This window comes from Carcharhinus amblyrhynchos, chromosome 10 (genome assembly GCF_965287045.1).
Source record: "Carcharhinus amblyrhynchos chromosome 10, sCarAmb.v2.hapA, whole genome shotgun sequence".
Classification (NCBI taxonomy): domain Eukaryota; kingdom Metazoa; phylum Chordata; class Chondrichthyes; order Carcharhiniformes; family Carcharhinidae; genus Carcharhinus; species Carcharhinus amblyrhynchos.
The window spans coordinates 68,391,280-68,404,540 of record NC_137333.1 but is presented as its reverse complement, the minus strand read 5'-3'; the positions used below and the strand labels follow the sequence as shown (position 1 = coordinate 68,404,540).

At 38.6% G+C, this 13,261-nt stretch overlaps 1 protein-coding gene across 2 annotated transcripts in view; it reads right to left on the bottom strand.

The window, feature by feature from the left end:
- Window positions 1–13,261, bottom strand: part of ddx10 (DEAD (Asp-Glu-Ala-Asp) box polypeptide 10) — a 275,069-nt gene that overhangs the window by 195,919 nt on the left and 65,889 nt on the right. For both annotated transcript variants that reach the window (XM_080197274.1, XM_080197273.1), the window contains 4 exons: window positions 10,331–10,432; window positions 6,994–7,081; window positions 6,099–6,187; window positions 3,295–3,766 (listed from right to left, as the gene is read on the bottom strand). In XM_080197274.1, the coding sequence (XP_080053400.1) occupies window positions 3,295–3,766; window positions 6,099–6,187; window positions 6,994–7,081; window positions 10,331–10,432 (751 nt within the window). The remainder of the gene's footprint in view (window positions 1–3,294; window positions 3,767–6,098; window positions 6,188–6,993; window positions 7,082–10,330; window positions 10,433–13,261) is intronic.

Below are 13,261 nucleotides of genomic sequence, written 5' to 3'. Positions count from 1 at the left end.
TCATTAGAATCAGAAAATGAATAATAACCATTAATGAAAAAAATCTGCAGCACGTTCAGCTTCCATCATGCTGCTCATTACTAATTATTGCTGAAATACTGGACTTTACCTAACAATTCAGGAGCTTTGGCAGATTACCATGCTGTTCGACAAGGTTGCCCCTTGCATTTCAAAACACACAGAAATACATACAGAAAAGCAATTTTAATTAGCGGTGGAAATGTCTCATTGTTAGATATGATGTTAAATGATTTACACTTCCTTGCAATGAAAAATTGGAAATGTTGAGACTTCAGAAATTTAAAATAAAGACTTTGTTTGAAACTAAGATAGCAAATAGATTAACTTGCAAATATTCCACACATATAGTTTATAGAATTATATTTTACCTCATTTCATCAACTGCAATTTTGAAAAATAATGTTACTACTATGATGCAGATTCTAAAATATTTAACCTTTTGACAGAACATGAAAGTCACTTCAACTAAAGCAGTAAACAAAACTAGTGAAGTGCAGATGACTAGGTGTATGAATGCACATTAAGTAAATTCATTTTTTGGGAAAGAAGTACAATTGTTAATTTAACAAAACCATTTGAACTGCAGGATAAAAGTCGCTGAAGCATTAGCTAAAGAAGAGGGGAAGGACTGTCTGAGGCAAGGATCTAAGGAATCTGTTTTTCACCTTTTCCAAGAACTAGCAAACAGACGCACGCTCCATAATTTAGAAATAACTGTGCTATTTTCACTGTCAGCCATGCCTCAATTGATAGAACTCTCAACTCTGGGTCCCAAGGTTCCAGTCTCAAGTCCCATTTCAGGGCGTGATCACAAAATCAGAGCTAACACTTCAATGCAGTACTGAGGAAGTGCTGCAATATCAGAAGTGCTGTCTTTCAGATGAGGCCCCAGCTGCCTGCTTGGGTGGATGTAAAAGATCCATTATCACAATATCAAACAGAATGGGTGTCCTGACTAATATTTTTCCTTCTGTAACATCACAAAAAACAGATTCATCTTTTGTATCGGTTGTATTAGCTGTATCTCTAGTAATAAATCTCACTCACTATGATCCATTCCTCAGAATCCAGGTTGATACTTATTTCTGCACCATTATCAAACTTTCAGTCACTGTGTCCTTGCCCTGTGGACCTCTTCTCAAAGCCACTGTGCTGTGAAACAAAATGATCCTAAAACCCATCTTTTTGGCCTTCGATTTGCCTCTGGCTCCAAACTGTTCTGATTCCAGAGCATCAACTAATAGCAATTCATACCATATATAGATTTTAAACTTTCTATTTTACTGTAACTTTCTTAAAGTTTTAATTTATTTTCATTTTCAAGTAATTATTTTCATCATTCCTTTACTCAGTGTCCACCAGATTCTGCTCTCAGAAGTCAAAAAAGGGAAGTTAAAGCAAGCAGACCATTGATAAATCAGATCACCAATCCTAAAGGTGCAGAGTCACTTCCAGTCCACCTATAGTTGAGAGCCTCAACGGCATTTCTAGACATGTTAATACCAAGTAAATTTCAGATAGAGAAGTTGCAATAAGTCACCAATGACAATTAAGATAGCATTAGTCGCAGATAAAGTGAGATATTTGTCTCTTATATTGTTTCTATTTATCTAATGTCCTGTTGAATGCCTCGATTGAACCTGCCTTCACCACAATTCCAAGCAGTGCATTTCAGACCTGAATCACTCGCTGTGTCAGAAAGGTTTCTCTCACATTGCTTCTTTTGCAAATCACTTTAAATCTGTGCCTTCTATTCTTGATCCTTTTATGGAGCAGGAACAGTTTCTCCCTATCTACTCTGTCCTGTCCGCTCAGGATTTTGAACGTCTCTATCAAATTTCCTCTTAACCTTCTTCTTTCTAAGGAGAACAGTCCTAACTTCTGTAATCCATCCCCATCACAAAAGTTTCTCATCTCCAGAACCATTCTGATCAACCTCTTCTGCACTCTCTCCAATGCATTTGCATTGTTCCTATAGTGTGACATCCAAAACTGTACACATATTCCAGCTGAGGTATAACAAGTGCCTTGTGTAAGTCCAGCATAACCCTCTTGGTCTTGTATGCCTTACCCCTATCAATAAAGCCCAGAATATTAAATGCTTTTTTAACAGCTCTCGCCACCATTAATGATCTATACACATTTGCAACAAGGACCCTCTGCACCTACACCTCATTTAGAATTTTACTCCTTAAGAATTATACTAAAATTTTACCCATTATTCAAAATTTAAAACATCTATAATCTCTGCAACTCACTACTTAGCATGGCAAATCAAAGCATTGGTTTTACATGCAAACAACATTTAGCAAAAAAAGGGAAGTCTGCACATCAATCCAAAGAGGAAAACCTTAATGACTGAAGTTCAATCAGAGAAGGTAACCAGTGACACATGAACAAACAGGTTTGACAGGAATAAAAATACAAGATAGCTGAAAAAATTACTTTTGTCAATGTTTTTCATCTTGCGCTCATCAGAACAATTGCAAGACAGAAAGCTTCAACAACTTTTTTTCCAGCAACGTTCAAGTTCTACACTACCAAGTAGAAGACAGACATTAGAAATATTCTAATATAAATAAATCACTGCCAGGTGTTAAAAATCTGATCAATACCACTACAAAGTGCATTCCACAGCGCTTGTGATGGAAGGATTTCAGTTACACAATGGGAGAGAATTGTCTGTCTTCAGACACAATATAATCTACAAGAAACACCTCTCTCAGAAGCCTCTTGAAAACAAGCCAAAAATTTGATCTCAGAATAAAATCATAACCCATCAAGCACGTGTAAATCACTACAAAGAAGTTTTTAAAAAAGTCTATCACCTCAAATTCTAGTCCCGCGTTCATAGGAAATTACCTCAGATAAAACAAAAAGGCATGCAACTTTAGTAAGGAATGTATCTTCTAAAAACAATAGAAAATCATTAGAACAGTTGGAGAGCATATTTTAATATATTTGGTGCATTTTATCGATCCCTTACATTTGATTTTCTGTTTTGTAAGTGCTGAACACTTTTACCAGTGGTAAACACATTCCTTAATTTTATTTGAATGATAGCCATCATCTTAATTTACATTTATTGCTATTTAAGGAAATTAATCAGTGAGCCAATCACCTGCAGAAAAGTTGCATATGAGTTGCGCTGGCATAAATATGACACCATAACTGTGATTACAAAACAGGAGTTAGGAATTCTTAACTGTTCTAAACAAACTGACAACTAATTGTGTTGCTTATCCTCAAGAAGAAGAAAAAAAAGGAACTTACTGTTTCTTTTTCAGTTTTAAAGCGAAAAACGTTCCTCTGTTTCACTATCAGCAAGTCCTCGTTATCATTGTCATCATCATTATCATCAGTAAACTGAAATGCTATGTTTCCTTTCTCCTTCTCTGCTTCAGCATTTTGGTCACTTGAATCTCCATCTTCGTTACTGAATTCTTCATCCTCATTATTGGATGCGTCATCTTTATCACACACATTTTCCTCAACAGCTTTTCTAATTTTGGTTTCCTCTTGGGTCTCCAGTTTGGAAGAGGGTTTGTCTTTCCTAAATTGAGCTTTAAAGTCTTCCAGTTCCACATCAGCATCTGAATCGTCTTCCCGCAAGCTTCCAGCTGCAGTATCTTTAGAAACAGTAGGGTACTTGACGTGTACTGCTTTGCTTGTAGAAGACACTTCTCGTTGTTTTTCTGCTTTTTGAAGAAATCTAACTCGAGGAGGTACTGCAAGCCCTAGGGAGCTGTAATTAAAAGGGATTTATACATCTTTAACAATTTACATAGAATCACAAGAGTATGCAGTACATAAATGGGTCAAACCAGTCCCTCTATTCTCTTCATCCTCAAAATGCTATCTTCTAAATGCACCTATGGTATTTGCCTCAACCACTCTCAAACTTTGGGTAAAGAAATTCTGCTGAATTCCTCATCTGATTCTTGGTGACCATCTTATCTTGATGACCTTTTGTTATACTGCCCCCACAAATGGAAATACTCTCTCTCTCTCTGTCTACTCTTAAAATTATCAAAGGTTTAGTTAAAGATCTCAATCAGGTCTTTCCTCAACCTTTTCCAGATGATATTTTTATTTTCCTCACCCTTTTGTTTTTTGCCCAAAAGTGAACCACTTTGTTCATCGGTTCCTAACAAGTATAACCTTGCAGCCTGGTAGCATTCTTATAAATAGTTGCTTGATAGTACAGACTTTGAAAACTGCTGAAGAGAGACACATGTTGCCAAAGCTTTTTGTCTTCCACTCACCAGGACAAATGCAAGAATGCCAAATTTCAGGCAATCATAACAACTGGAGAACAGAGTGCTGATGCGTTGACAGGTCAACTCTAATTAACCAAGACATTGCCATGGAGAAAGCAAGGGGATTATGGTCTTATCAAATAAAACAGCATGTTCCTTTGATTTTTTTTTAATAGAAGTACAGATTGTACTCTGCCAGCCTAAACCAAAAGGTCTACTATTAGCTGTGATGCAAATGGATAACACTTGATGAACAATCCTGAGTGTACTAATAACTAAACCAACACCAAATTAAGATAATCAGTCAAGTTCATGACATGGCTCATTTTCGCTTGCTGGAAGTGAGATATTCATACACAATGGTTTATTCTTTGCAAACAAAAGGAATATGTTTGAACCTTGTGAACAACCCTACAACTCAATTTAAATATGTAAATTAGGACTATGGAGCTTAATTCTCAATAGCATACCCTTGCAGGTTTTGTACATATGCCATCTTTTACCAAAATATGGCTTTCTGAATATGTGAAAAAGCTTAAACCAACATCAATTCCTCTTTTTCCCCCTACCAAAATAAATTCTGTCCTATTACACTTGCAAATAACTTCTGCTTCTATGGACTCTAAAATCATTTGCATATCTTACTGCCTAATTTACGTACAGGTCCTACCACTGGGAGATAAATAATAGAGCATGGGCTACACCAACAAAAATGCATGCTGCCGATAATCAATCCATCTTCTCTTACCATTCTATTCTGCCACAAATTAAAGGCAATTGCAATTATCCTAACAACATGAACTGAAGAAAAAACATTTGCTAAATTATTCATGTACCCATATCTCTGTGAACAGATGCAGAATAGGCCATTGTGCATTTTGAGGGGAAAGGAGCAGAGACAGAAATGTTACCTAAAATGATATTACTCATACAATAGAGAAACACTCATACAATAGAGGAATGGAAGACCTAAAATTGTAGATATAGAAAAATCGAATCCCCATAGTGCAGAAGGAGGCCATTCAGCTCATCAACACTGCACCGACTCTCCGAGTTCTATCCTTCTAATCCCGTGCATTTACCATGGCCAATCCATCTAATCTGCACATTTTTGGACTGTGTGAGGAAACTGGAGGACCTGGAGGAAACCCACATAGACATGGGGAGAATGTGCAAACTCCACACAGTCACCCAAGGCTGGGACCAAACCCAAGTTCCTGGCGCTGTGAAGCAGTAGCACTAACCACTGTGTCACCATTCTTTGAAAGTGGAAAAGGACATATAAAAGGGAAATGCAATTCTGCTTTCATAGATAGGTATATTTTACATATCAACCAGAAGATCATGTTAAATTTCTACAAGACATTGGCTAGGTTACAAATTGATACAGTTCTGGACATTCAAGTATAAGGAGGATATTAGAGCTGTGAAAATTATATGGGGAAAATTCACTAAAATGATACCAGAAGCAACAGTTTTTTTAAAAAGTCCCAAAAATAACCTTCAATGATTCTAGACTAAAATGGCACCACAAATTATACCAGCTGTCCTGATAATCTTGTATATAAAATCAGATGCAGAGAAATGGAGTTAGCATCTAAATTATATAAATGAAAAAGGTGAATCTGAAAGTGAAATTTAATTTTTTGAATCTTTAATGCATATCTTGTCTGTGCTGCAGGTGACCTGCAACTGCATGATGCTGCCCTTTGTTGTTAAAGCTGCCATGTGCTTTGCTCTAGGTAAATACATCTGGCAATTTGCTGCTGAGAGCCCAACTGTCTGCAACATACCGCAAACTCATTAAATGTTACTTACAGTGCATATTCTTGTAATGGTAATGTGAAAACATTAAAGACGTCTTTGTTCTTCATTAGGTAGACTGAACGGACATAAGACACAAAACACTGCAATAAAACAGAAGCTTTCATTGCATATTTTAGACATAATAAACAACAACAAAGTAACAATGCATACCTCAAACATCAACAAGTTAAACAGGAGATTTAGAAATTAAAACCAAAGAGCTATGTCCTTTTGGAGGAACAAGGTTGTGGAAAAGCTCCCAACACAAAAATTCTCTCGCCACAGATGTTGTCAGACCTGCTCAGATTTTCCAGCATTTTCTATTTTAATTCAGATTCCAGCATTATCCATAATTTGCTTTTAATTATAGGAATTCTCTTCCCTGCGCTCACACATTAAAGGCCAAGTTTGGAAAAAACTGAGGTTTTGGCCCCAACAGGTCATTATGCCAACATAAAGCCAAGACCCCCTGTATGTATTATCCAGTCATTCAAGCATATTCTCAAAGCTGTGGCAAGAACAGACTGTGCTGGCACAGTCTTGAGGCCCAAAGTCTTCAGGGTAGTTTGTCCCCTTTATTTGGTCATCATTTTAAGAAAATTGGACTAATGAAAAAAATTGTATGTTTTAAATTTTTTTGTGACAATGTTTAATTCTATCTTAATATAACCAGCAGCGCTATTCCAATGACAACTGCATGCATTTACTACACAATTTTCAAATTTAATTTGAACAAAAGTCCATATTTCAACATGTGCAAGTAAGTATCTTTGCAATAACAAAGTACTGGGCACATTATATTTAACAATGGCAGCAGGAATAAGATGATAATCCATTGTATCCCTTACTACTACACAAAACATTGAAGTGGTATTATTACAGAAATGAGGAAAATTGAAAGACTCACTCGTTGTGCTCGCTCTTTCAAGTCCTGTTCTTCAGCTAAAAAGGCTTGCAGCTTTGTCTGTATATTTGTTAGTTTTTCTGGGTTTATTCTGTTTGAAAGGATCAAAAAAATGATTAGTTGTTCATTCTGTTTCTGTTGATAGCCCATTAATCTTCGACAAAAATACTAAATATTTTTAAAGTAAGCAAATTCAAAATCAATAGTCAGGACCAAGATTGTAGGATAGATTTTTATATTGTGCAATTGGTGTAATCACTTTCACAGCCACAAGGACAACTTACAGCTCCTTGGCACAAAATATAAATAAGAACATAAGAAATAGAAGCAGGTGTAGGCTGTCTAGCCCTTCGAGCCTGCCCCGCCATTCAATAAGATCATGGCTGATCTGAAGTGGATCAGTTCCACTTTCCCGCTTTCTCCCCATAACCCTTAATCCCCTTGCCTACCAAAAACCTAGCCACCCATGTCTTAAATATATTTAGCGAGATAGCCTCTGCCACATCAACAGGCAGAGAATTCCAGAGATTCACCACTCTTTGAGTGAAGAAGTTCCTCCTCAACTCCGTTCTAAACTGCACCCCCCCCTTATCTTGAGGCTGTGCCCTCTAGTCCTGCTGTCCTTTCTGAGCAGGAAGAATCTCTCTACCTCTACCCTATCCATCCCCTTCATTATCTTATACGTCTCTATAAGATCCCCCCTCATCCTTCTAAATTCCAACGAGTACAAACCCAGTCTATTCAGCCTCTCTTCGTAGTTCAACCTCAGTTAAGTGATCAGTTAAGTGGTAAATATCTGCGATTTTCTAAATGTGAGAAGTATCAGCAGCTTTCAGCATCTGACATATCACCTTTCCACAAAAAGATATGCAATAGATACATGGAGGAAAGTAACCACCAACATTTAAAAAAAAACAAATTATTTAGCTTCCTAGCCCTGGTTATGAGGATCCATTTTCCACTGTTCAATTATCCACAAAATTGTCAACAACAACTTGTAGTTACACAACACTTTGAATGTAATAAAACATTTCTAGGAGCTTCACAGGAACATCATCCATCAACAATTTGACACCAAGCCACATAAAAGAGATACTAGCACATCAAAGAGCTAGATTTTAAGATGTGTCATTGCAGAAAGCGCTAAAGAGGCTTAAGGATGGAATTCCAAAACTTAGGGTCTAGAAAACTTGAGGCACAGCTGCCAATAGATGGGCGAGGCAAATCAAAGAGAAAGAATAGGGGAGTGAACCTTCATATATGACAAGGTCAAATCAATCAGCTGAAATCCTAACTGAAAGTGGAGGAGAGAGGTCATGCTTCAATTGGGGGAGGGGGGAATTAGGGGAAAAAAAATGTTAGGGCGAGGGAATGGGACCAGGAAGTAGCCTCTATGTGACTAACATCTGACTTCTTTAGAAATGCAAAACAAAATGATAAGAAACATTTTCGTGAACATAATGAGGTTTTTCTTAGCTTCACGAATGTTTCAGTCAGATCTGAAGGAAGCCTTATTTGTCTTCAAATATCATACAATGAATGCATGAAGCCAATTAAGTTGAAGTGACATTTGGACGCTGTTCACAAGCAGTAAGATCAGGAAACAGAATCATTTTTCCTGAGGAGAATTTGCAGCTACAATTTCGGTTTAAGAGGGCCATAATCGTCTGATGGTTATATTCTGCTGCGTTCTTCTATTTTGGTGCCGCACCCTAATCACTGCTCCCCATCCTAGAAAAGAGTTATGAAGTATTGCTGTACTACCAGCACTTAAGTGGGTCCTGCCCACAGCACTGATTTGCCCCTTTTTCGAATACTACTTGATGTCTTGCACTTTTCCAGCTTTTTCTACTACACAAATACAAATACAAATATTCACATAGGGAAAGCTCACCAACTCTGCAGCATTCCCATGAAAGAAAATACTAAACAAGACAATGCGCTTTTTAATTCAAAACAATGAACTTTTATCATTCATTCCAATGACTGTTAGAACAGAGGAGTTCGATACAATTCTCTCACTTTCAATCCAAACTGGGCTGTAAAAAAATCATGCACTTGAATCTCCACTTTCAAAACTGGAGGTAAATTAATCTTATGACATGATACTCAACTACACTGACCAGGAGGACAGAGTCTGATCCCCAGCCTGTGCAGGATAACTGATTCAACTTGAGTAGTAGGTAGACGCAACTGTATGATGTATGAAACAGAAACAGATCATTCGACCTGTTTTGGCTGGGTCCCATCATCAGGTACTGTTGGGTGTTCTCTAAGTGCCTGTATTAACAGAAAATATCTGTGATGCACTCTGTGAAGAGCAGGTATTTAGGCATCATACCAGACAGATTTCAGGTCTATGAAACCACAAATTAGTGTAATCACTGCCTTCAGCACAGTGCAGCAAGAGCAGCACAATGGTTAGCATTGCTGCCTCACAGCGCCAGGGACCCAGGTTCAATTCACGGCTTTGGTCACTATCTGTGCAATGTCTGCACATTCTCCCCTGTGTGGGTTTCCTCTGGATGCTCCGGTTTCCTCCAAAGATTGAAAGACATGCTGATTAGGTGCATTGGCTATGCTTTATTCTCTCTGTGTACCCAAATAGGCACCGTAGTGTGGCAACTAGGGGATTTTCACAGTAACTTCGTTGTGGTGTTAATGCAAGCCTATCTGTGACATTAACAAATAAACTTAAACTTAAAAAAAACTTCAGAGACAAAATGAGCTGAAGCAAAATTCGGACAACATCACAAAATGATACATTTTCATCATCATCTAAATATTTATTTCTTTTCAAGTTTAACATAAAGAACACCACAAGATGCCTCTGCAGTGAACTTTATAGGGCAGGATGGAAAATAAAATTCTAGGCTCTTCCACTTGTTTTATCCAAAGGCAAGAAAATGAGAAGGCTGTTTAAAGCATATTTCCTCAACTTTGAAAATAACTGTCCATCTGCCTCCAAAGGTTCTGGATGACATGGCTCTAATATTTAGGAAAATGAACAGACTATATTACTTGAGAACAGAGTTTGGGAAACTGCTGCTCATCTGGAACTTGAAAAATTAAAAGAACCACTCTCCCACCATGTACAAACATAAATCTCCATAATTTATAGAAAAACACGTAACTCAAATTGTACACACTTCACCAGTGACCACCCATTACTGAAACTTTTAAAAAAGAAAGTAAGCTGGTTTAAGTACATTTCTTTTCAACTTATAACACTTTAATTTCGAGCAATGTAAATATTTTTACATTTTCTTAGCCTGTGTAATATTCAAGTAGAAACACAATCAAAGATTAGTTCTGGATATTACTTCGATAAAAGTATTACTTTATTTTGTTGATGGGGATTTTTTTCTCCTCGAGCTGTTTGAGCATGGCATTCTCTTCAGATGGAAGTAGCACTAACAGTGCTTCACCACCCTCCTTGTACCTGTAAAATGAAGAATATATTATGTTGAAATATCAGTGCATAATAAAATTCACAATATTTGAATGTCAGAACTCAAAGTAGCCATGGTTAGGATTTTTTTCATTCTCTTTGATTTGATTTATTATTGTCACATGTATTAACATACAGTGAAAAGTATTGTTTCTTGTGTGCTATACAGACAAAGCATTCCATTCATAGAGAAGGGAATGAGAGAGTGCAGAATGTAGCATTACAGTCATTGCTAGGGTGTAGAGAAAGATCAACTTAATGCAAGGTAGGTCCATTCAAATGTCTGACAGCAGCAGGGAAGAAGCTGTTCCTGAGTCGGTTGGTACGTAACCTTAGACTTGTATCGTTTTTCCCAACAGAAGATGGAAGAAAGAATGTCTGGGGTGTGTGGGGACCTTAATTATACTGGCTGCTTTGCTGAGGCAGCGGGAAGTGTAGACAGAATCAATGGATGGGAGGCTGGTTTGCGTGATGGATTGGGCTACATTCACGACCTTTTGTAGTTTTTTTGCGGTCTTGGGCAGCGCAGGAGCCATAACAAGCTGCGATACAACCAGAAAGAATGCTTTCCATAGAACGCTTCTCATCTCCTAACTGTACAAATAAAAATCACTTCTCTGTAAGGTACCTTAAAATGGCCAAGAAACATGAGATGTATGAGATTTTGTGACTGTGGCAAAAAAAAACAAAAGCAACATAAAGTGATAACTCTTGACACTAAGCGGTTAGGATTTGAAATGCACCACCTGACAGGAAAAATATTCAATAACTGTTTTGAAAGGGAATTGAATAAATACTCAAAAGGAAAAAAAGATTACAAGGATATGGGAAAACAGCAAGGAAATAGGGCCAACTGAATTGTTCTTAGAAAGAGCCAACATAGATTTGACAAGTTAAGTGGCTTCTTTCTGTCCCGTAGTTTTCTATGACTGTAGTACTGGGCTAGCCAAAGGTTCCCACGATCAACTTCCTGGCTGCTGAATTAGCTGATGTCAGCAAAGACACCGTTGTGCTAAGGAGCAGAATGAAGCAAAACAGGCAGAGTTTCTACTCCACGCCACATCCAGTAGCCCCAGCTGAAAACTGTAGATGTCAACGATGTACGATGAAAGGCTTGGCCTCAGCTATAATATCTTCAACTACTTTGCTGACACTCATTTTGATAGGGTTAAAGGGCTAGCAAGCACCTGGGGGACTGTATCCCAGCAGAATGAAAACAGGGGAAGAAAAATTGGAGAACAAAGAAAAATAATCTACGTTTATTAATTGTCCTTACAGGATGTCGCGTCTGATGAATTTATTGGAGTTCTATGAGAATGTGTCTAGGGCGGTGGATAGAGGAGAGCCGGTGGATGTGGTGTTTCTTGATTTTCAAAAGGCGTTTGACAAGGTGCCTCACAAGAGGTTATTACAGAATGTCAGGGGGCATGGAGTTGGGGGTAGGGTGTTAGCGTGGATAGAGGATTGGTTGTCAAATAGGAGGCAGAGAGTGGGGGTCAATGGGTGCTATTCGGATTGGCAGTTGGTGACTAGTGGAGTGCCCCAGGGGTCGGTGCTGGGGCCTCAGCTATTTACCATTTATATAGATGATCTGGAGGAGGGAACCGAGTGTATGGTGTCGAAATTTGCTGATGACACCAAGATTGGTGGAACGGCAAATTGTGCGGAGGGTGTGGAGAGTCTGCAGAAGGATCTAGATAGGCTGGGCGAATGGGCCAGGAAATGGCAAATGGAATTTAATGTTGGCAAATGTGAGGTTGTCCACTTTGGTAGGAAGGACTATTACTTACATGGCAAAAAACTGCAGCAGGCGACGGTGCAGAGGGACCTCGGGGTCCTTGTGCATGAGTCACAAAAACCCAGCCTACAGGTGCAGCAGGTGGTCAGGAAGGCTAATGGGATGCTGGCCTTCATAGAAAGGGGGATTGAATATAAAAGTAGGGAGGTCTTGCTGCAGCTGTATAGGGCACTGGTGAGGCCGCAGCTGGAGTACTGTGTGCAGTTTTGGTTGCCGCACTTATGCAAGGATATTTTGGCCTTGGGGGGAGTGCAGAGGAGGTTTACTAGGCTGATACCGGAGTTGAGGGGGTTGAGCTATGAGGAGAGGCTAGATAAACTAGGCTTGTACTCGTTAGAGTTTAGAAGAATGAGGGGAGATCTCATTGAGACATATAAGATGATGAATGGGATGGATAGGATAGAGGTGGAGAGGCTCTTCCCACTCAGAAAGGACAGTAGGACTAGAGGGCACAGCCTCAAGATAAAGGGGGGGGGCGGTTTAGAACGGAGTTGAGGAGGAACTTCTTCACTCAAAGGGTGGTGAATCTCTGGAATTCTCTGCCCGTTGAAGTGGTGGAGGCTGCCTCGCTAAATATTTTTAAGACGCGGGTTGATAGGTTTTTGATAGGCAAGGGGATTAAGGGTTATGGGGAGATGGCGGGAATGTGGAACTGAGACGCAGCAGATCAGCCATGATCTTATTGAATGGCGGGGCAGGCTCGAGGGGCTAGATGGCCTACTCCTGCTCCTATTTCTTATGTTCTTCCTTATGTTCTTATGCTACAGAAATGCAAATCAACTGCAAAAACCTTCTAAACCATATGAATCATTAGAGCTGTATTTCAAGCTGCTCAACAGCCTTTTATCAATGTGACTTGCCTAGTTCATCAATTCTGTTCACACCACCCTACATTTGCAGATTGCTAACATTGCTCAGTTACCAATTCCATTTTAAAGTACTTTACAATGACATGAAAAATACACTATGTGCTACACCACAGCATTTTATAGTTACCACATATCTACTGAAACAGTTTTAAT